Source organism: Pelecanus crispus, chromosome 10, assembly GCF_030463565.1.
Source record: "Pelecanus crispus isolate bPelCri1 chromosome 10, bPelCri1.pri, whole genome shotgun sequence".
In the NCBI taxonomy this organism is placed as follows: domain Eukaryota; kingdom Metazoa; phylum Chordata; class Aves; order Pelecaniformes; family Pelecanidae; genus Pelecanus; species Pelecanus crispus.
The window spans coordinates 8,953,538-8,976,754 of NC_134652.1; the positions used below are offsets into that span (position 1 = coordinate 8,953,538).

Sequence of the window (23,217 nt, forward strand, 5' to 3'; positions counted from 1 at the left end):
AAGAGGAAACTAAAGATGGATAGCTGTTGAACTTGAGGATAAACCACAAAACCCCCACCACTTTTAAATCAATAAAATTTTATTTCAATGAAAAGTAAAGGCAGATACAACCTGTGGTTTAATCAAACTAAAAAATAGAAGCAAACCTGATACAGCCCAAGTAAAATGGTTTTAAAATTCAAAGACTACCTTCTGTGACACTCCATATCATATGCCACATGTTATTTACTTGTCTGATGACTTTTTTTGTGATAGATGCTGGAAAAGAGAAAGAATTGAATTACAGAAAATAAAATCTAATGAGTTCAGTGTGTTCTTTACAGAGAAGTTTTTAAATATTGAGCTGCTTTTTTTGTCTCTGAAGTTTGACAAGCATGATAAAATTAATGGATAAACAAGTAAGTTACATTCCTCCAACAGAAACTTAAAACTGATCATAAAAGTGAGTAATACAAATTTCCCATGGCTGTTATTCTGCTGCTGATGCTGGTGGCAGCTGCATCTTCATACAGCTCAATCATGGGCTCTGGAATGAACCTTTAAAACCCCTTTATTTCCAAAAATGGGACTTGAAAATATTTTTGGTCTTTGTATTGTTACACAGACTGACAATCAAGAAATTTGAAGTCAAGATTGACATTTAGAGAAAAAACACACTTTAATAAGTTTTTGTAAGGATTTTGTGAGTGGGCAAAATAAAATATTACATAAAAGGATGCTATTATCATCCTATTTCTCCATATTCCCATCTTCCATTTAACTGACAGCTGGAGGTAAATATTAATGTAGCTCCTAAATGCATAATCTTTTGCAGCTTTCAAGAAACTAATGATTAGTACTAGTCCCCCAAATAGGTCTTTCTTGTGCTAAAAACGTATCTTTATTTTCTGTGCTTCCCTTTTCTGTGAGAAATTATATTCCTGGACATTTGGAAATAATAGGCTAAAACAATTGGAGAATTGGAGTGCACCTGCAACACAAGGATGTTTGGCTGTGTACGTAGTATATAAAACTGCTTATCTAAAAACGCTGCTAATCATCTTAAATTACACCTTTTAAAACTAAAATTATCAAACACTTAAAATACATAATGAAAATGGCATACCATTTGCAGAATTTCAATTTCTGTTCGAAGAGTCTCGCAGATACTTTCCCAATCATCATCTTTGCAATTTTCCAATTCTTTCTTAAGCCTGTGTCCAAAAACAAATACATGTTTGGATTGGAGAATTGTTGCTTGGGTAACTATTTTTTTCAGCTTTGGTCCCAATTGTCAATTTGACTTATGTGAGAAACCCCTCATTGATCTATTTGCATGATCGGGATTTAGGTTTGCTAGTTTTGTAATTGGCAGTCCAATACGCTGCTCTCCCGCAATATTGTTTGATTTCATTCAGCATTGGCAGTTGTTATGGCAATGTGAGGAACTTCAGAAAATGACATTTTGGGTTTTTACAAAGTATATCTTGACTAAGTACTTTGTTACACAAATTTCTGGACTGTGTTGTTTTCATAAACCATGAAAGATTTATGGCCTCATTAGTCATCATTTTCCTTATTTAAACATGTGAATTTGAATGTTGATACTTAGGAAGGACCATATGTTGCTGTTCTTACTTTCCCTGGATATCTACTTGTAGCTGCTGGTGGAGACAGAAGATTGGATTGGATGGGTCCTCCGCCTGACCCTGTGCTGCCATTCCTGTGCAATCATTGCTCCACACCGCTCCACAGACTCCTTTGCTGTTGCTGCTGTTCTCTCTCCACTGCTCCTATTATTCTTCAGCGCTTACTGACTGTTTCCCAATAGTCTCAGCCAGCGATGCTCCAACTTTTCCATTAAGGACTAATTTAATGCAGTGATTTTTGTATTCAAAAGAGCATTTAGTCCTGCTAAAAGGAGACACCTAAACTTTGCACATCAATGGCTGTAGTGGTTTAAATTAATACTCGGTAGGCCAAAAGAAATCTATGCCAGAGCTTTTAGTAGTCTGATGAATACATGGTGATGAGATTATACTGAGTCCTTCCATGGCTGTCGTAAGAAAAGCATAATGAGAAAGCTGAAGTTGCTTACCGTTAATACGGTTTCAGCAAACAATGTGAAAATTCTGGGACATATAGACAGACTGAAAAAAAAGGAGGAAAAGTATATATTCTGCTTCTCATTAAATAGCTAGACTAATGCACCAAAGCAGGACCTTGTTTCTTCTGAAGTTGAAAGAGGAGGTAGCAACAATTTTTTCTTTTATATACTATAATAGGGAATAAATTATTTAACCCTGTTATATAGATGATGCACCTCTTCATCTGTCCTACTGCAGGTAGAGTTTCTTTTCTACACAAGAAAATGGCTTTGTTAAAAGCTATAGCTTCATATGAGAGGAATAGCTTAGTCACCATGTCGCACTGGAATAGTAGCATAAGACCAGACCGTAAGTTAATTTTGTGGTTCCTGTGGAAAATGTAAATATTTTACTGTCAGTATGGAAATTATATGAGCGCTGTGTGTTTGTATTACAAAGGAGTAAATGCTGCTTCTTTCAGGAATATTTCTTCAGCATTCATAATACATACAAGTGTTTGAACAAAAGGAAATTTTGAACCACACTTTAAGAAGTGAAATATTCGCTGTACTGTAGTACAATGCTAGTTTACAGACCATTTTCATTGAGAGAAGTTCATTTCAAGGTCTCAGATCAGCTTCTGATCTTGATTAAATCAGCTTAACTTCATTGCCTTGCCTCCTCATTTTTTTTCTCTCTGTGTTCTCTGTTAGTGTGATATTAGAACCCTAATTTTTTTTTAGACAAACAAAAGCCCTACATTGCCTAATTTACTTTAGGAAAAGACATAGTGTATTAATCTCAGAGAAAATGCTCTCTCATTGTCTTCCACATTGTAAAATTGACGCATAGTCTGTTTGCTAGTTGTCAGCTAAGAATGATACCAGTCTGTGTTAGGTGTACACTAAGGATAGAACAACCAGAAGATAAGCAGGAACAGTTGCTTATCTGTGTCTTGGGATTGTGAATGAATTACTATTGATGATATGCTTTGAAACTGTAACATTTTGCATATGGACTTTAAAATTTTATTTAAAATATTTTATAAAACTTTTAAATGTGGTGACAGCACAACTCCTTACATAGCATGGGGCAGTGATAATAAAAGACACTCATTCAAATGTGGTGTTTAATTTTTACATTAATCAATTGATTCTGCTTTCAGGTCTTCCTTCTTTCTTATTTAGAAGCTAGATAATCACAGTGTGTGCCAGGAATATTATACTCACAAAACAAGGGCTGTCTGTTAGGTTACAGTCTACACAATTAATGCATTGGAGACGCCTGAGTTACTGAATAAATGATGAAGTTTTACCAGAAGGAATGTGAGACAATGGAACTATTAAAAAAAAAAAAAACCAAACACGCTTAACCTGGAAGCAGATTTAGCTTTTTCATTTTACATTTAAGATCAGCAGGATATTCATATTCATCTTTCCACTATCAGATTGAATGTGCAAACCAATTATTCATGAAACTATACTGTCTAGATGGAGGGCAGGTTTTCTGTCACCTTTGGAAATGGAAAGAGATGTATTTCTTGGCAGACCAAGGATTAATATGACAATTATGCCCTCCTTATGACTATGATAAAAAGCAAATATCTTTAAAAAAAAAAATCTGAAAAATCACATTAGCATTTCGCCCTCCATGTCCTTTGTTTTTGTTTTATTTTTAGCATTTTGGTCTCTTTGATGATAATAAAACATATCTTTCAGAAAAGTCATTGCACTGGATTAATGGTGCGTTGGTCAGTTACAGCATCACAAGTAATGGGCTCTAATGAACAGTTGGAGTTGAAATGCCATATTTGTGAAAGGAGGGTTGACTATTCCTTTGAAAAACATTCAAGACAAATAGTGATAGCAAAACCTAGCCTTAAATCAAGTAGGTGGGACAACAGCATCAGCATTTTTTTGCATGTTAGCTTGCCCTAGACTGAGGTCTGCTATCAGTGGTCCATTTTCCATTACTCTTGAATGCCTGAAGTGACAAAGAGATGAAGAAGGAGGAGATCACTGAAGATGATTGATTTTGCAGCTTTGAAATGAGCACAGCTATTAAATGTCATTGGCATTTGTGGTTGATACGCATTCTTCTTGAATTTCAGCTGTATATGCAGAAGGCAAATAGGAAAAAAAAATTGTGAAATCAATACATGCTGGTATTATGAATTGGACTTTGATGAAAATAACATTATTGTGAAACAGGTTTCTCCAAAAATTATCCACAGATTCATGTTACTGGATCAAGACTTCAGTAGCCCAAACTTGCATTCCAGTAATAATTTTATGTAAAGAGGTCTCAAAGAAGAACTAGTTTGTGTAGTAGGCAGGATGACTATATGTTTTTAGAGCCTTTGTTTTTTTAAGTGGGGATGGAAGACCCTACCTGGTTATTGTTGAAGTTGCAGAAGGAGCAGACTGGCTCTTGGTTATGTTTTGCTGAGACAAGTAAAATATTTTTTTCTTATTTTCCTTCTTGTCTTTGCCTTGTTTATAACCACCATTTTATTTTTTAACCATAAATACAAGGGAAAACATTAGAATGTATTATAAAATGGAATTTCTTGACACTGATATACAGGACACAGAATTTATGGCACAAATCAAAGTTCCCTAAGAAGTTTATATATAAACTTAAGAGTATGTGTGTTGATTTCCCTGAACTTTATCATAAAGATCAGCAGAAACATTTATCAAGGTTTTAAGAGTTTATTGGGATTGAAGAAAGGTATAGAAGACTTTGGTTTATCGTCTCAAGCCGGAGTAGAGCTAACACATTAGGGTCATTCAGTCTCAGTTCAGTACCAGGACTATATTAATGTGTAAGTTTCTATAGTGAGAGCAAGATTTTGCTGGGTATCTACACTTTGCTGACACTACTAAACAGAAAATGCTATTGATACAGCTGAAGAAGTCAATAAATTTCAGACTATTATCAATTGATTGAGGAAGGGAGAAAATGAGTCCTAAATGGAATTCAGTATCTCAAAACAAAACCTCAAGCACTTGAACTGAACAAATAAATTATAAAAGTATGTGCTTGATGGAGCAGAAATAGAATAAAAATTAAGCAAGTGATCTAGTAGTAATAATAAACGCTAGCAAGAAGATAAAACATGAAAGTGAACAGGGTTCATAATAGGCTACATAATAATGGGAATTAAACTTAAATTAAAATAAATAGAAATACCTTAGGTAAAATAAGGAAATTTCAGCTTTTAATGTTCTGGATCAAATACTGATTGTAAAATACATAATTATCATTGATTAAAGCTTGCATTTTGTGAATGCTATCAGGAGACTATTTATAAAAGTAGTTATAGGTCTTGAAAAGTGTGGTTTGTTTTTTGGTTTTTTTTTTAATTTATATTCCCCAAATACATGAAACATCACAAGAAGTCTTTAAGGAATATATTATTATAGATGAATAAGCATGGAAAGGTTATGGCACGCTGAATTAAACTACACATTTAGGATGAGATACTTTTGTGCAGACAGCACACCAAAGTTATATGGACTACTTTCCATAGGAACTGTAAGGACAAGTTACACAGGAAAGAAAAAATTACAAGCATCAGAGATGTCAAAACTGAAATGTGTTTCTAGGGGTCAATAAGATTCCTACTGAAAGACAGGGAAAATAAATAAGGGTCAGTGATCCTTCTAGTTCAAATATCTTGATTTTTCTATTGTGCAGGTAAAATTAGATCTAGTCTGGATGTATTAATATGGCTACCCTATTGCTGAAGTTAGTATCTCTATACTGTACTGCTTTGCTTCATGTGAACTACATAATTTTGTCAGAGCTAGAAAGGATTTAGAAATGTTTCCTTCTGCATTATGGGCTCTCCATTCTCTGCTCATCTTCCAGGTTGAATGCATCTTTCTTGAAAAGTAGGTGAGAGATTTGTACACAGTATTCTTGCACCCTTCTGGTTTTTGTTGGAAATACCTCTTGCTTTTACCTTTTCCACAGCTATATTTACTTTCATCTTTATAGTTGTCTTTTGATAACATAGCACGCTCAGGCCTCTCTTCTTTGCTTCCAGGTACCTATTATTAAAGTCCTTGTACATAAACTTGCACTATATATAATTACATTCCTCTTCTTTTTTAGTTATTTCAGTCTACAAGGTCTAGTGTTTCAATTGTTTTACACTATTGTCTTAAGACTTTCTGTTCCAAAGTCATTATTTAAAACATTAAGCAAGACTAGCTGTGACTGTAGTTACCTTCTTCCAGTCCTAAAATTTCTTTTTTCAGATTTATTACTCTTGTTACTATTAGTCATTTCCTTACTCACTTAAAATTTTTAATATGTCGTCCCCAGGCTAACTAGTAGTTTCCCATATGCAGGATAACAACAAATACTTTGCTAACATTTAGATGGATGGCATTTGCATTTTCTTTGACTAACCAATAGGTTGTCTTATCAAAGAAAGATATCATTACTTGGATTTGATCTATTTTTTGTAAATCCATACCGCAATTTATAATGCAAACCTATTTTAACATAATTCAAACTATAATAGTTCCACTGGGCACTGCTATTAAAAAGAAAAGCTTAAAAAATCAATGAAGAGATTGTCATTAAAAAACTCATTTTGAACCACATATATTACTCCAGAGATTGATATTTCCTGATTATAAAATTTAACATAAAATTAAATTGCAAATATATATATATTTTTTTTAAACCACCAGTACCCTGCATGGCCTTAGGCAGTCCACTGTTAGCGTGAAACATTTGTTCAGCTCAAATGAACATATTTCCTGTATGATTCGTATGAAAGAAAGCATGGCTTTTTCTTCCTGATTTTGGTAATGGTGTTTCTTTTTCTGTATTATGAAGTATAGGAAACAATACTGTATTTTTAGGAATTAGGCAAGTATACAAAGCTTTGAACTATTTACAAAGTAAGCTGACTTCATGCGTTTCCCTTCTGCTGCTGCTTTTCTGAAGTAGAACAGAAATTCAGGTTTCAAAAAAACAATTTAACCTTAGTCTATCTTTAGAATAGTGTGAAAAATATCAATTTGGGGTAGAAACTGTCTGTTCTTAGTCTAAATAAAGTTTAATTAAAATTATTTCTAGGTTGCTTTACATATGGCAACACATAAATTTAAAATTAAAATGTGAAAGAAGATAAATAATTAATATAGTAAGTAATTACAATGAATATAATAGTGAAATGACATAGCTAGGAATTTACTGATATCAGTTAGTCTCTGCTTAACTCCAGTATCGTTCCACTTAAGGGATGCTACTTGCTACCTGCCAGGAAAATGTGACTCAAGAGAGCTGATGCCAAAGTTCTTTCCTGCTGTTTTGTGTTTCAGGTTGGGATTGGCAGAACAGATGATTAAAATAAGGCTTTTGGTTTTAATTGCAGATCTTCTCTGAAAAAAAGCTCTATTTTCTTAAATATTTCTCTGAATTATGCACCTGTATCATGAGACTTGCGACTTCCAGGGTGCCTACTTTGAGGAAGAAGGTAGTGTCTTATCCATAACTGTATCTGTGCTTAACATTCAAATTTTGGTTAGCCTTTTCCTGTATCTGATCTGTATTAGAACAAGCCTGTAACTGCAGCACCAACAGCTGTTGGAATTACTGGTGTGTGTTTCTCATGACCTTTTGTAATTCTTTGATGGATTTGGGAGAAATTTTATGAAACTGCAGACATGGTATAGGGCATTTTGCTCAGATCAAAGATGAATTGCTGTAATTTGAATTAGCTGGCTACACTCTTCAGCTGAAATGCAATTTACTTTAAGATATATACTGAATTGTAATGAAGATTCTTGCCTTGCCAGCTACTTTTGATATTGATTTTTAAGCTGGGACTAGGTATGTGATACAATAACAGACTTATGGGGTGGTCTGGGAGCTACATATATCAGGTTATTGATGCTGACTGTCTCTCACATTTGTTCTAGGGAAGCATTAAAAACATTGGTATTTTTACCATTTAGAGAGTGGTGTGGTTTCCTGCTCTGTAAAAAAAGAATCAGGTTTTGTGCTTATTTCATAGAAAAATATATGTATTTTTGATCCACATTACTCGTGTTAAAATATTTTTCTCTTTATATATACTAAATATGTTTTTCAGTAAAAACTAAAATTCTGGTTTTGCAGTAGATTCTGTATGGGGAAAAAAGCTTATCTTGTTAGGCTAAAAAGGGTTCTTCCTCAAACACTGTAGGTTCAGTCACATTGATTTTTAACATGACCAAAACTGACTCCTATTAAGTTATACACTAGTACATGTAAGATTGCACCAACTGGCACTTTGGCTGCAAAAGGTCCTTTGCAAGTGCCACAGGTGTATCTAGACTGTCAGGAGGGCTTCCTGCTTCACCCCAGGTGCCTGATACTTTAGTTTTTCTCACTGACACTGCATGAATTCTTCTTTATTCTCAGATTCCCTTCAGAGGGCACCCACAGGAGTGGACAGGATAGCTCGCTCAAGGATCTGCTCCAGAGACACTTTTGGCATGGACTGCATCAGCATGTGCTCTGCTGCAGCAGCCATGGTCCCTCAAATACTTCTGTAGCACATCATAGGGCACGCAACACACGTGCTATGTATTGTCATTTTGAACCAGCACTCTGCTGTGCTGGACATAACTCCCTTAAGTATTTAATGCATTCTGAATGGAAAATATGTGTATATACATGACATTATATCTTAATGCCACAGAAACACTACAAAGGGACCAGAGCAGATATGATCTCACCAAATGCTGGGCAGTGTGGACATGACTGATTTGTTGCAGATAATGCTGCCTCAGAGCAGCATAGGCACAAGCCAGTGCATATGTATTGATCCACGGGCTGTGCAATGCACAATGATAATTGGTTCATTGGATAATTCAGGCTGGAAGAGATGTCAGGAGGTCAGCTAGCCCAATGTCCTTCTCAAAGCAGGGTCAGCTACAAGGTCAGACTGGGTTACTCAGGGCTTTATCCAGTCAAGTCTGAAAACCTTCAAGGATGAAAACTATGCAACCTCTCTGGGCAACCTTTTCCTTTGCTATACTATCCTCATGATAAAAAAGTTTTTCCTTAAATTCAGTCAAAACTCCTCTTGTTTCAACTTCTGCTTTTTGCCTTTTGTTCTCCCACTGTGCAGCATTGCGCAGATCCTGGCTCCATCTTCTTGATGACCTCCTTGTAGGTACTGGAGGGCGATAGGTACCTCCAGGGGGGCTATTTATATACTGTACTATTTATTTATATATAATACTTTAAATTCCACCTTCATTCTCTTAATTCAGTAGTCCAAACCAACAAGTGATGAGTAGGGTTTTTTTAAAAAAAAAGAATTGATAGAGTTGTATGAGTCTGATAAGGTTTGGGATAATTCTAAATAGCACAGCGCTATGACATACAGAAGTAGGCAAATGAGGATTGCCTGCCTGGCTCTACTGAAAAGCAGAATCTATTAGTGCTGACATGGAAGTACAGTAACATAGCTATGTTGCTTCTGGCATCTGAGTTAACTTATTCAGGGCTATCTCTCTAAAGCATTGTGCTTTTCTGATCTAAAGCAAGTGCAAGATAACAGTATGATTTAGGCAAATCTGTCCTAAATTTTGTCCACTATCTGAAATGAAAAAATATTTCAATATAAAGAAAATTTCTTCAATATATTATTACACCTCAAGGAGAGCTTGCTTTTTGTGATAGTAGTAATAGCAGTAGGAGCATTTTGTATTTTGCACTACATGAAATTATCAAATAATCTAAGCTTATCTTGACCATAAAATGAGGCATTTTATGAAATAAGAAAATCTCATCATCCTTGCCTTGGTTGTAAATGACACTTGCTGGTTTTTTAGTTAATAGTTTAATATGTTTTATCCACTGTGGTGTTTCCAACCCAGATAAAACCAAAGTATCGTTCCACACAGCTATGAGTTAATTTCACTATATAGAAAGACAGACATACATGGATTTGAAAGATTTGCCTACGATCTCATAGCAATCAGTGGCAGAGCTGGGAATTGAAAGTAATACAGTGTTTGCTAATTCTGTACCTTATACACAGGAAAAATGTTATAGAAAACTAATTGCACCAATTTAGATATTAAGTGGCATCATGGCAGTAAACTACTCCAAGGGAAGTATGTTATTTAGAAGGAAGTTGACAGCCTCATGTATCACAAAACCTAATATATCACGATGGAATGAAGAATGTAAAAGAGTGAATTACAACATGCTGTCTTACAGAATTGCTGGTGTTATTTTTATTTACACTGTCTTTTATGTATATGTTGAATGCAAAATTTTTGCTACTGTATGCAGAATTGTGAGCTAATTAATTTTTATGCTGAGGGAATTTTGGCTGTGTCTCAACACCATGTAAGAGGTTGAAGAGAGTAATACGGCTGATATATCATTTTCTTTCAAAAACCAATATTCAGCAAAAAATGGGCCATTACCAAATTGTCTTTCAGAAAAATGCTCAGGGTTCTTTGCAAAATTTTATTTTTCAATTGAAAGTTTTCACAAAAAAACTACTATGTTTATTTATTTTTGTCAAAAACCCAGAAACATGTAGGCAAAAAAAGGTGATGGTAAAAAAAGTTCTGTTTTCCCTAACAATTTCTGTTAGAGAATATTTTGGACCAGCTTTTCTTTTCTAGGAGGAGTTCCTTTGCATTGTCTATTAAATATTTTTAAATATCCACAGACACTTTCATCCGGAACACCATAAAATAGGAAAAGATGGTTAATTCTGTGGTATGGGGCTTTCTGCATTGAAAGATGTTTTGTTGAAAACATTACATTATTTTCTGTATAGTGAAAACATAAATATCTCACTTAAGCAAACTGACAAGAAATGAGTCATTACCCCTCAGTTCCTGGGAAGAAATATTCATTATTAAGGGACACTGTCCAAGGTCTTCTGTCTTGGTTGAATCGTCAAAATTTTGTTCTAAACTAGCTTAATTAGAAAGCAAGCTAGAACTGAGGGTAGAGATCATAGAGAAAAGAAATCTACATTTAGTAGCTTCAGTACAAGGCGCACCTGACCCAAGGAGGTTATTGTGGCCAATCCATTCCATTGCAGTCAGGCTCTGGGGAAGGTTGTACAGCCAGTCAGCAGAAGTATGAATAGCACTGCATAGTTCATCAGTACTCTGTGTGCCACCACTATTTTTACAAAAACTTAAGAACTGGCCTTCCACCCAAGGAGCAGTCTTTTGCTCTTCCTCCAAGCTTGAGTGACTTCCTTGCAAACACTTCCAGTTTTTAGTTCATTGGAGTATGCATATAAGGGTGAAAGGCTATAATAAACAGGAATTTGTGTTCTGTAATAAAAATGAATGATTCTTCTGATTTCAAAGGAATATTGTACAGAAAAGGTAAAATAGCCATTGCCACTTGGACTTGTCTGCAGTTACAGACCTAAAATTAAATCTAGGAACTTATGAGACTGTTACCTTAAACATTCAGGATCAGTCTGACATTTTTCAGTGACTTGGACTTTTTCTGCTTCTAAATCTTTCGTCATTCTTTCAGCCTCCCTGATTACTTTCTCAAGGTCTAAACATAAAATAACAATTACCTTATAAATATATATTAATCATCCATATTCAAAGACTTCCTAAATTTTCTAAATTTATCTTTTCTAATATTTCTTCATGAGTCTGATTGTAGGGTAAAGGCATCTGAATAAAGAACATGAGTTACTTTATTATTGTAATTGGTATGCATATTGCAATCTTCTAGAAAATTTTGTTCCTTTTCCCAAACAATTTATGACCATATTTACGGCCTTTCTTAGCTGTCTTACTGTGACATGTTATTTACACATTGGTAAAAAAGTTACTAAACCACTTCTAGATTACACTTTTTTAATCCAAATTTCAACTGCTTTCAACTTCAATCCCTATTACTTGTGATCACCTTTGACACAGAACCTTTAATTAACCATTAATTGTTAATGGGTCTTAAACAATACTTATGTTGACTTTAAGTTCACTTTGAAACACTAAATTCTCCATTTAATATATAACTTAAGAGCAAAGGTAAAAATTTATTTTTCATATTTATAGCTTATGATTCAGTAAATCTGTAGACCTCAGTATCACTGACATTTAAAATAAATCTTATTGAAATCTATATCTGTTATAAACATGTTTAAAAATGATGTATTACATAATGCAAACATATATTAAGATCTTGTTTCTACGATTTCTTTTTCTTGAGAAAAATAACTTGACAGAAAACATTTTTCAGGAGCATTTGTCAAGCCACAAATAATTATCATAACAAGTCATTATCAGGCACACCTTTGAGTTTGCTTTGGAGAGTAAATAAATCCTGCTTTAATTCATTCTTTTGCAGCTTGAGTGCATTTAACTGAACATTTTTATGTTCCATTAACTCCATTTCTAAGAAAAAATATATTTTAAATTAAAATGCATTGCAGTTTTAGTCTTCATGATATAATCTTAAATATTCTTAACTACTTCTACCAATCTTCAGTTAGTCAAAAAGAACCTTAAATATAAAACTAAAATCAGTCATATAAAACCAAGTTCAGAGGAAATTATATGCCATAATTTATTCCTAACTATGAAAGAAAATTTTTTTTTAATGTTATTAAGATATTTGACATATTTGTTGACTGAGCATAGAAAGAGTGTTTTGCTTTAGAGTTACTTCAGCTATATAGGAAGATGACTTATTGAATAGGTGGTGAACAGACATCTCTCAGCAGGACTAAAAAAAAAAACCCATTATTTTGTTTAGTGTTATGGACATTTGAACCTGACCATTGACATCATCTGGAATTAATTGGGATTGTTTCCCTGACAACTGGAGGTCCTCACATCATTTCCTTGTTAGGAGTTACTTAAACTCTTCTGTTGAGTCTTGTCAGTGTGCTCACGACTGTAGCAGACAGAAAAACAGACAAGTTGTACCTCAAAAGAAGTGCAATTTGAAAGGATGGAATCAAGACAGCAACTGAACCTACAGGAGAATGTTAGTCACCTTTCATGTCCTACTGATCACGTGACTGGTCAGATCTATCGGAATATGTAAAAATTAATCATTATAAGTAACAGGTGCCACCAAATATAGACTTTTTCTCAGTTGTAGATCAGAATCAGAGCCACAGGATATACAGAAAGAAGGCACCACCAAATACAAACTCAAAAGGATAGTCATGTTTCAGTAACTTTACATCAGATACTGGGTATTCAAAGTGCTGGCGCTTGATGAATCATAGAATCATGATACTGGAAAGGACTTTGAGGGGTCATCTACTGCATTTCTCCTCCTGAAGGCAGGATCAGTTGTACCTCTGTAATTTCTGACTGATGCTTGTCTAACCTGTTTTTAAAGACCTTTGGTAATGGAGATTCCTAATTCCTTTGGTACTGGAATCTTCTAAGGCAGAGTGTTTCTGTTGTTCACTGCTGTTCTTAGGAAGATTTCTAAACAGTCAGCCAGACTCTCCCTTATCGTGGTTTACACTTGTTATTTTCTATTCAGTTCATTATAGGTATGGAGAATATATTCATTTCCTTTTTACAGAATCCTTTAACAATTTGAAGACTGATATCCATCTTCCATCAGTCTCTTTCTTCATAGGTTAAATAGTCCCAATTCTTCAATTTTTTTTCCTTCTCATGTTCTCCAGATCTCTGGCCACGCTCACTGGTCCCATGTGGATTCTCTCCAGCTGGTTCACATTTTCTTTTGAAGTGTAACATCCAAAACTAGATGCACAATACTCCCGCTAAGGGCTTAACTGCCCTAAATAGAGTGAAGGATTATTCTGCATGTCTTAGAGGTCAGAATTATGTTTATGTCTCAGTATGGTGTTGGCATTCTGATGTTATTGACTCATGTTCAGCCTGTGATCCATGATGACTCCTATTTCCTTGCTGAAGGATTGCTTTTCAGTCTGGCTCTCCGTTCTGAGAAATTTCATATTCTGTATCTTAACTCAAATATAAAGTTATAATGTGGCAGTAAAAGATCAGTCCTACAAGACACCTGTGCATATAATTCTTTTGAAGCTAAGGAAATTTATGTAGCTCAACCATAGGTGATTATAATCAGTGCAAACTTAATATAGTATGCTAGGTATGACAGTGCAACTCTGTGCTGGTTGACATTAGACATTGAGAGCTGCTTCTGCAGGTCTGCTTCTTCTCATAGTGCTCATAGTCAAAAAGGACTGAAGAGGGTAGGGAGCAGAAGAGGCTTTAATTATGCTTGTGGTGTGTCAGACCACACTCTTTCAGTTTAGTGCTAAGAGGAAGTTCCAGGTGGCAAGGGAATGGAATTAAAATTATTGTTTTGCACAGCTATATTTTACAGATTTGTATTAATTCTCTGGTAATCCAAGATAAACTGGTTTAATATAAGACTTACCATTTTTCAACAGAGCTGCCTCATTCTCTAAATCATTTATTTCAGTCTTGGCTTTTTTTTTAATCAGAAGATCTCTATTACTTGTTAGTCCATACTCATTATTAAACTCTGTTAATTCTCTAGTAAAATTATCTTCCTCTTCGGTCACTTTTCTCTTTGCAACTGTCTGAAAAAAAGAAAGGGAAAATTGAATGTTCAGGTGAAAAAAAGAAAATCTTTGTTAAGCTAGGCAGACTGAAACACACTGTTGTAGTTTATCCTTAAACTTGTAGTATAAATGTAGTATATTTACTTTTCCTGACTTATGAAAACATGAAAATGGTCTACAGCTCTATAATTTTTTCTGTTGTTTTAAACTTTTTTTTTCTGCAAAAGTGAAGGATATATTCTTAACAATAAAACATTTAAAAATTCACTACATTATGTTACAGACTTGTGCCAGTAGTCTTTCAGTTCAACTCTTTATTGAAATCAGTAGAAAGTTCTGTTTAAAGTCGGTAGCATAGTATGGTCACTCTTTTTAGATTGTTATGAAATGAAATAAAGGCGGTGTTTATTCCTCTGCAGGATGCAGACTTACTTTAACTACCAAGAACGCTATAGTTGATAGGAAGTCACTGTTTAATTTTCTGGAAAAAATATTCTAAAGAGAAAGGCAGTATTACATTCCTTTTAAAAAATCTTAACTGATTGCTAAATAAAATAAAATAAAATAAAATGACCCCTATATACAGGAAGAAAGAAATGATAACCTATATATCAAACTTGACTGGTTACAATTAAGAGAAACTTCACACTTCTTCAAAGGCTATTTAGCTCTTATAGCTAAATAATTTTTCGATGATACTTATAATATTTATTTTTCTTTCTTTCTTTGTATACTTAGGATTGGGAATACTTTGGATGCTGAAGAAATATTTCTTAATTAAAAGGATATCTGCCTAAAGATTTAAGGTTAATAGTGGTGATTCATGCTGCATGTTTAAAATTTAGCTCTGCTGATTTAAAGTACAAATACATATGCAGAGAAGACTACTGATCTGTGGTGTTTCTTAATATCTACAGATCCAAGGATCCATAATGAAGTAAGATGAATGCAATATGCAGGTTAGCACAAGACAGAACTGAAAAGCTTGTTGGCTGTATATGTTGCAAGTAGCTACCTTTTAAGAGGTGGCTAGGTGTGTCTAGCATCAAAGAGATTGTGTGGTATGTCAGGATTCCTAAAATGTGGTGTTGGCCTCCCTGAGTTTTGCCTTTGATTCTTCTCAATTTGTTTTATTGTGGATGAGGCAGTCCAATTCAAGGTGAGACTTTCATGGGTTTCTTTTACAAAGGAAATAACATGTCAGAATTGGAGTTCGGTCATACAACAGCAGACATTAGAAAATGAAGTCAAGAATGTTAAATCAGCTTTGTAGATAAACTGCAGCATACATTACCTTAGATCATGGTTTAAATTAAAAGTCAGAATTGATCTACATTTACATTGTAAGTATGCTAGAGGGAAAAAATAATTCTTTTCCAGATTTAAAACATTACTTCTTCCATATTTTCAAATTTTAAAGCTGACTATGCTCATACAGTAGAAAAGAGCTGTCTGAATACCATAGCTGGAAACATACAGAGATTTTAAGAAGACTGCTTTTTTGATTAATAAGTTCAGCTTTCTGTTTTTCTAAGCTGTCTTCACGTTTCTTCAGAATTTCTAAGTAGAACTGTTTCTCAGACAGAAGTTGAACCTTCCAAGAGAGAGAAGAAGAAAAAAAAGGTTATAAAGTAAGGTTATTGTTTCATTGTTTCATATACTTTGATATTGTACATAAGGATCCTGGTCCAGTTAAAACACAGCTGGCATAGGTGCTGGACTAGCAAAAGCATAACAGCTCTTTTTTCCCCCAGTAATCTTCCAATATACCACTAAGCTTTTGAAAAGTATCCTTTCTTTAAAAGACACATTTAGTGCTGGTCCATCTGTCTAAAATGGCATTTTAAAGTCAGCTCAGTTTAGAGAAATTTTTTTCAGGTTAAACCCAGGAAAAATCTTGATCATATGGGATCTTTTACCCAACATAATATAGTGTCCTCCATCCAGTTGTGTAAAGCTCATGATGTACCAAATCAGACAATAATATCAGAGAGACAGTGGTCCAACATCATTGTTTTGACTGAATGATCATCAACCCTGCAAAGCTACTACTGCATATGCAAAGGAGGGAGGGATATGTTCATATTTTTCTGAGAAGAATTTCTGGAATTCTTAGCAAAGGAGGTGTAACAGAAATTAGCTCACTGGTTAAAGACAGTTTGTCCATAACCACCCCAAGCCCCAAACTTCTATTTTGCATATATTTTTAGTTTTATTAATTTTAAACAGTAATTTATCTGATAGAAGGGTATGCCATTCAACCTTTGCATTTTCAAGATTTGCTGAGGAGTTCTTTTCAATTTTCCAGCTTATCTACTGTATCATTGTCTAACCTAAGTTAAGATATATGGTGGGATAAACTATAACAGCAGATAAATAGGGAACAGCTAAGTGTTGAAGAGTCTTAAAGAATGAGAATCATTCATCTGATGAAGTGAGGAAAAGGAGGTCAAGAGAACGACTCAGACTGTAATACTCGGAACAATGAGAAGGGAAAGTCAAGTTAGCAGAATTGCCCACAGACTGTAAAGGCACAGGGTAAGTATCAGGAAGTAAAATGAATAGTCAGGCTGATACATGACTGTGTGTGCAGAAGCAGAAAAGACCAAATAATAGTGATATTACAGAGGTAAAAATGAAAAGATTGTAAAATGAAATAATGTAGATGATTTTGGAGAGGGTGTAGATGAAGTTCATCTGATCAAAAAAGGAGGGGGATAGTGGAAGCAAATGCTCTAAGACTAGAATACAAGAGTTGGAAAGGACCAAATTTTTTCCTTATCCCTGATATGGCCTGCATGCTAAGTGTCCAGGAAGAGCTTGCTCAGGAATTAATTAATTAAAATTAATTATTAATTCAAAGAGAGTAGATGGTCTTATACCATGCTATTTATATTACTGAACATAACTAGCTGCAGTGTAGTTTCTCCATCTGTAAGATGCCAACTTAATCTATGCATTTGTAACAGATTTTTTTTAAGAAATCATTGAGCCATGAAAAGCAAAATGCTGTAATTTGGGTTCTAATTACATGCTACCTGATTTTACAGGACAGAGGAAAAAAATAGCATTTCCTAGGAATCTTTGATTGACCACAGGCAGTCTCTGTGAAATAGATGTCAGAACACTTTGAACTCAGTCTCATCTGCTTGGTCAGGCATAAGCTGCTGTGCATGCACATGCTTGGATACGTATGCTTGTAAAGAAGTGCAGTTATTTGGTGCGAGACAAACTGAACAGCATTAGCTGAACAGCATTATTTAATACTATTTGAATTACATTAACTATTGTAGACATATGTAAACTTAATTCCTGTACTGAAAAATAAATTACTTTAAATAATCTCAATAACTATATAATCTTTAAACCTAAATATAGTCTGATTGAAATGCATTTTGCCATTCTGCTTGTTTTCTGTATAATTTACCATGTATAAATGAATCAATGTCAGACTAAACAAGCAAGTAAAAATACTTTTGTGGACATCAGTGAGAATATTATTAATCCTGGTGGATAAAGCACATAAGATTTAATTAGGAATAGTTCTTCAGCTCTTCCCATTAGTCATTTACAATAATGGCTCTACTCTTGGGACCTTCTGTACCTACCACATAAACCTTGATTAGAAATCAATGCATAAATAACAAATTAGTAGCATAAACATAAAATTGTGATGTTCATAAATAAATTTATGAGCAGGACTATGAAGGACTTTACCTAACAAGCAACAAGCAGATATACTCTATGTTGGTTAAATAAGTTACTATTTTAAAGCGCTTTTGGGCTCTGAGATTGTGGCACGCATAAATGCAAGCACGTGAATAACTGCTTGCATGATTATAGTCTCAATTTGCAACCAGTAAATATTTGTAAATGAGTTGTCTTTTATGCTGATCCCCTAGCAGTACTGTTGATATTTACTATATATATTACATAGTCTTTTACAAAATGCAGAAGAGCCTCGTTTTGGAAGGATGCAAATCACCCCCCAAACATTTATTTTCGCAACTAGATGAGGCAATCTCCCACAGGTTCTTGAAGATGTTTATTTAAGTGATAGGATACGACGGCTCTGACTTCAAAGGAGGCTCCATATGCATTCCTGTTGCGCGTAGGCATTCTGCTAGCGCAGATACTTAAGAGCACAGGGGATGATATTTAGAGTTCATTTTCAGGCACAAGCAAATGGATTTTTTAAATCATTTGTAACCACAGGTACTAATGATGAAAAGTTCTGCAAAACTGGAAGCTTAATTGGAAAATATGTCTGCAGTTTGGTTAAATGGAAAGCATAATAAAATCTTAAAAACACTGAATAGATTCAGAAAATTTCCTCTGTCTTTGGCATCCCTGGAAAAACTCTTAGGCCTTGTAAGGCCTAAACTGTGAACCCAGGGTCAGAGGAAGATCTTTTGTGTATGACTCAAGATCCTGTGAAGCAAACACGGGGAATGTTTCCATATATTTTCTGTGAAAGGCCTTAAATGAAAGGCAGTGGGCAACAAAGGAATAGTTTCCGTGCCTCTGAAGAAAAGTGCTGTAACAAGTTCCAGAACTGTTAAGACAGGGAGGCTTGCACCGCACCTGAACGGCTAGTCTGCGTCCGGCTGACGTGTGGTGGCTGTGTCTTGCGCACGGACTGACCTGACACGCTGGTCTGCTCCCTGCCAAGCTCCATCCGTGGAGCAGGAGAGACTTTCAGGTGCACGTGTCCTGTCTCCAGGGCTTCCAGGTTTTGGAAGCGTTACATGGAAATGTTCCTACCCCTGAGGGGAGCCAGTCCCTGAACGCAGCCAGGGGCCAGCCTGAAAGGTGAGATTTATGTGAGGGGAAAGATGTTGGCAGACCTTTTTTCACTACAGAAACGCACGGTGTAAGTTTTCTCAGTGCTGTGTTATTCAGTAGGTGAAGCATACTCCTTGAAAGTGTTTATGAAACTATTCCTGAAATAATAGGTCATGTATTTGTAAATATAATGTATTTCATTATTATGTATACTATAAACATGCCTGCTTACCTTAGTTTCTAATTTCATTTTTGCAGTGCTCAGCTCTTCTTTTGTTTGGTTCATTTTTTCATAACTTCTCTTTATGTCGAGTTTAGCTGCAACACAACAAAAACCTGTAAGGATGTGTGCTCAGTTTGTAAAAGTTACAAACTTAGTTTCTAATTTCATTTTTGCAGTGCTCAGCTCTTCTTTTATGTGGTTCATTTTTTCAAAACTTCTCTTTATGTCAAATTTAGCTGCAACACAACGAAAACCTGTAAGAATGCGCGCTCAGTTTGTAAAAGTTCCATTCTTATAAAAACATGCCATTGGCAAGCAGCAGCCAGCCCGGCTGCCTGCCGAGCTTTCAGTGACAAAGATCCCCTGGTGACAGCAGAGTGGGGCCACCCTGCTTTCCCCCCCGGGAAATGGAGAGGCCATTAAGAGTGGTCAGTGCTGCCGCCGGACCCACAAGATGGCGGCCATGGGGGAGACCTTGTTGGATGAGGCGTCTCTTCTCCCTCGCCTGCATCTCTGTGAGCTGTATTTGCTGGAACAAAGCATCCAGGTTCATTTCTGTCTTCTCGTGGAGTCTGTGGGCTCTCCGGGTCTTGCTGTCTTTGTGGAGGGCTGCTTGATTAAAGCTGGGATGCCCTGGAGGAAGGTGAGGCTGGGCCTGTCCAGAGCCCTTCCCTCAGGGCTCTGCACCCTGCCAGACCTTGGCTCTGCCCTCTGGCCTCTGCCTCCCTGGGGTCAGGAAAGAAACCCCAGACCACAGAGGGACGCGACCGTGGTAGATGGGATGCGGCTGAGGACAACGAGGTGACAGAGTGGGACGTGTGGGCTGCAGAAAGTAGGGGGGTGAGAGTGAACCTCTGGCAGAGGGAAATGTGGATGACTGGCTGGGGGACCCCACCTGGGAAAAACGGGAAACGGACACAAGCAGGCAGAGAAGTAGCACAGTAGGAGCAGGAGAAAGAAGATTATCTGGCTAGGCAAAAGGCAGCTGACACAGAATCTTGTCAAACTTGCGCACATTTGTGAAACATTGGTTCTGACTCAGAGTATGGGGAGTTTTGATCAAACAGCTCTGACTTTATTTCTCTGGGACCACACACTTTATACAGGTTTTGTGTTCTTCAGAACCTTTTTTTTTTTTTTTTTTACCCCTTCCTTTTTCTATGGAGTGATCACCATCCTTTTTAAATATTATATTTGCTCAGATTTTTTTGTCTTTTGAAGATTGATGTCTAAGCTTAGCAGTTAAGGAAGTGGGTTAAAATCTGCCATCATACAGAAGAAGATGGTAAAGCTGACTACATAAAACTTAAGTAATGGTGATCAGGCTCAACTCAGCTGCATTTCACCGTTAGTGTAAAATGACAGTGTTTCTGTTCCAGTTGGTCTCAGTAAGCAAAGATCATAACGTAGCCCATTGCGTGCTCTTCTGAAGCATACTTGTGTATGAGTTTACTATGCTCTGACCTTCTGCAACTTTCTGGTTTGTACATTACTGGATGGTATGCCAGGAAACGTAAATACCCAGTTGAAAATGTAATTCATACTATGGGGTTTGTTCTTACCTCTTGAAAAGGATTAACTACATTCCCCACAGCGAATACCTATGTGAAGTTGGCCTATTTGCTTTGAGGCAGAAAAAGCCTGGAGGAATGGAACTTTATAGCCTTCCAGCCTTTTTATCATTGAAAAAGATTAGGATTATTGACAGTCCTGTCTTGTTAAAGAGTTTTCCTTGGAGGAGATACTGTCTTAGAATAGACTGCAGCAGCAAAGTTCAGAAATTAGAAAGAGAAAATCTTTGACCGTAAAAAGCAAAACATTTATACATGAGAGTACAAATGTCTTATTAGTGAAAAAAATGTTCTAAGTTAGCAGAATGAAACTAAGAATTCTGGAAAAATGTTACGCTATAACATTTACCACTTTAAAAGTGCCATGTTATAGCTGATAGTGTGCTATAAAATGGTGCTTTTTAAAGAAAAGACATTGCTCCATCTAAGAAAGAAAATGTGGGTTCTGATGAAATTTAAAAACCTGAAACTAGCACATTATGTTGCAGGAAATGCAATTATTTTTTAAAATGGAACAAAGTGCAACTGAGGGAGAAGAGTTCACAAAAGTGAATTTAGAAAATGTTTCAGAAGTGAAGCTTCCTACCCAAAGGCCAAAGGAAAAGCGGATGAGTCAAACGGGAACATTTGGTGATTGAGACAGTGATTTGTTATACAGGTCTGATGAGTGAAAAAGTCATTTTACAAAATTCAAGAAAATGAACTGCTCTATCAGTGGATCAAGCAGAAAATAAAATGAAAAGCTTTCTTTGAAGTTTTTGAGACTTGACTGCTTTTGTGTTTCAAACTGAGAAAGCTGCTGTAGGCTGGCATAGTGTTCAGTGTCACTTATTAAAGAAACGACTGTATTTCGTGGAGGGTGCTTCAGTGCCTGTAATTATGGCAAAGGAACTGCTCTCCCTAGAAAGAAGAGTCTGGCTCCAACTGTACTTCTCACTGTCTGAGAATGATGATTCAGTGCGATGAACAGTTGTGCAAAAGAACCCTTCAGAGACTGAAGAAATACAAAGTGGGACAAGTATTTGACATTAAGCTTCGTAGCTTTTGACTCCTGCAGCTATTTGCCATGTGCTTGATTTTTACATGGTAAATAACACACAATAATAACTCAGGACTGTATAAAGTGAACCATGCATGTGAAACATATACAAGGGCTTTCAGACTCGGGGTCAAGGCCGTTACTTCAAAGGTGTGTAGTTGCCTGGCTCCCATGGAAATGGATGAGATGGTATGAACCTAAATGTTTCAGAATAAAAGTAAAATGTCAATTATCTTTGCTCAACTCCAAGTTTTGCAAAGTATAAGATCTTTTGTAAATCACTAGCTGTTAGAAAGGTGACTTTAATTTTATTCTGTCGGTCATATCAGTACATCCTAATCTTAATCTATATCTGTATCTTAATCACTGTGCTGTAATCAGGTCATGTCTTTCCAGTGTACTTCAAAATTAGTAATTGCCCTTTGTAATCAGGCTGCTGTTCTAATAGTAAAGTTTCTTCTACAAGTTTATTCTCTAGTTTGTGTAGGAAGAAGAAAAGAAAGATTTTGTTTGTAATTTCAAGTCACTATAAAAATATTTATTAGTGTAATTTATTTCTAAATCATATATGCTCAGATTGTTTCAAAAATTGTTTTTCTGAAAGCCAAAAATGAAAGAGGCAAAGGTATAGAACTGTCAGGGTAAAAATGAGTTGATGCAATATGGTTTTCACCATAAAAAACATATAGTAGAAACTAGAAATTATAGGATTATAGTTACAAATAGATTTCCTCTTTTATTCTTAAGCACTGTTAGTATTATTTTTTCCATATACAAACTATACTGCTTACTTTTGAAATGTTGTATTTTAGCAAACCTTCTTCCCAAACTACTACTCTTTGGTCTTCCTTTGTTCTTGATGGTCTTTGTATTTGCCATCTACTTTTGCACTAACTTTTTTCTACCTTACATGAAGGAATAAAGCAAAATTATTGTGTGGCATAAATTCACAGCTATCATTTTGTCTTCAGTGCTGA

The 23,217-nt window shown here is 35.5% G+C and overlaps 1 protein-coding gene across 1 annotated transcript; it reads right to left on the reverse strand.

The window, feature by feature from the left end:
* Positions 1–225: 225 nt before the first annotated feature.
* Positions 226–20,183, reverse strand: CCDC172 (coiled-coil domain containing 172). The gene is made up of 8 exons (XM_009486351.1): positions 20,105–20,183; positions 19,640–19,725; positions 16,100–16,216; positions 14,475–14,640; positions 12,377–12,478; positions 11,525–11,627; positions 1,106–1,193; positions 226–258 (listed from the first exon to the last, which is right to left on the reverse strand). The coding sequence occupies exons 1-8, from the start codon at positions 20,181–20,183 to the stop codon at positions 226–228; spliced, it is 774 nt and encodes a 257-aa protein (XP_009484626.1).
* Between the last annotated feature and the right edge of the window lie 3,034 nt (positions 20,184–23,217).

Bases quoted from the DNA above. Each gene is read 5' to 3' on its own strand.
- CCDC172 (XM_009486351.1), bottom strand. From the start codon at position 20,183: ATGAACCTGGATGCTTTGTTCCAGCAAATACAGCTCACAGAGATGCAG. The intron at 16,217-19,639 runs GTAAGCAGGCAT...CTCTCTTGGAAG, and splicing joins AAATGAAATTAGAAACTAAG to GTTCAACTTCTGTCTGAGAA. The intron at 11,628-12,376 runs GTGTGCCTGATA...TTTTATGTTTAG, and splicing joins TCTCCAAAGCAAACTCAAAG to ACCTTGAGAAAGTAATCAGG.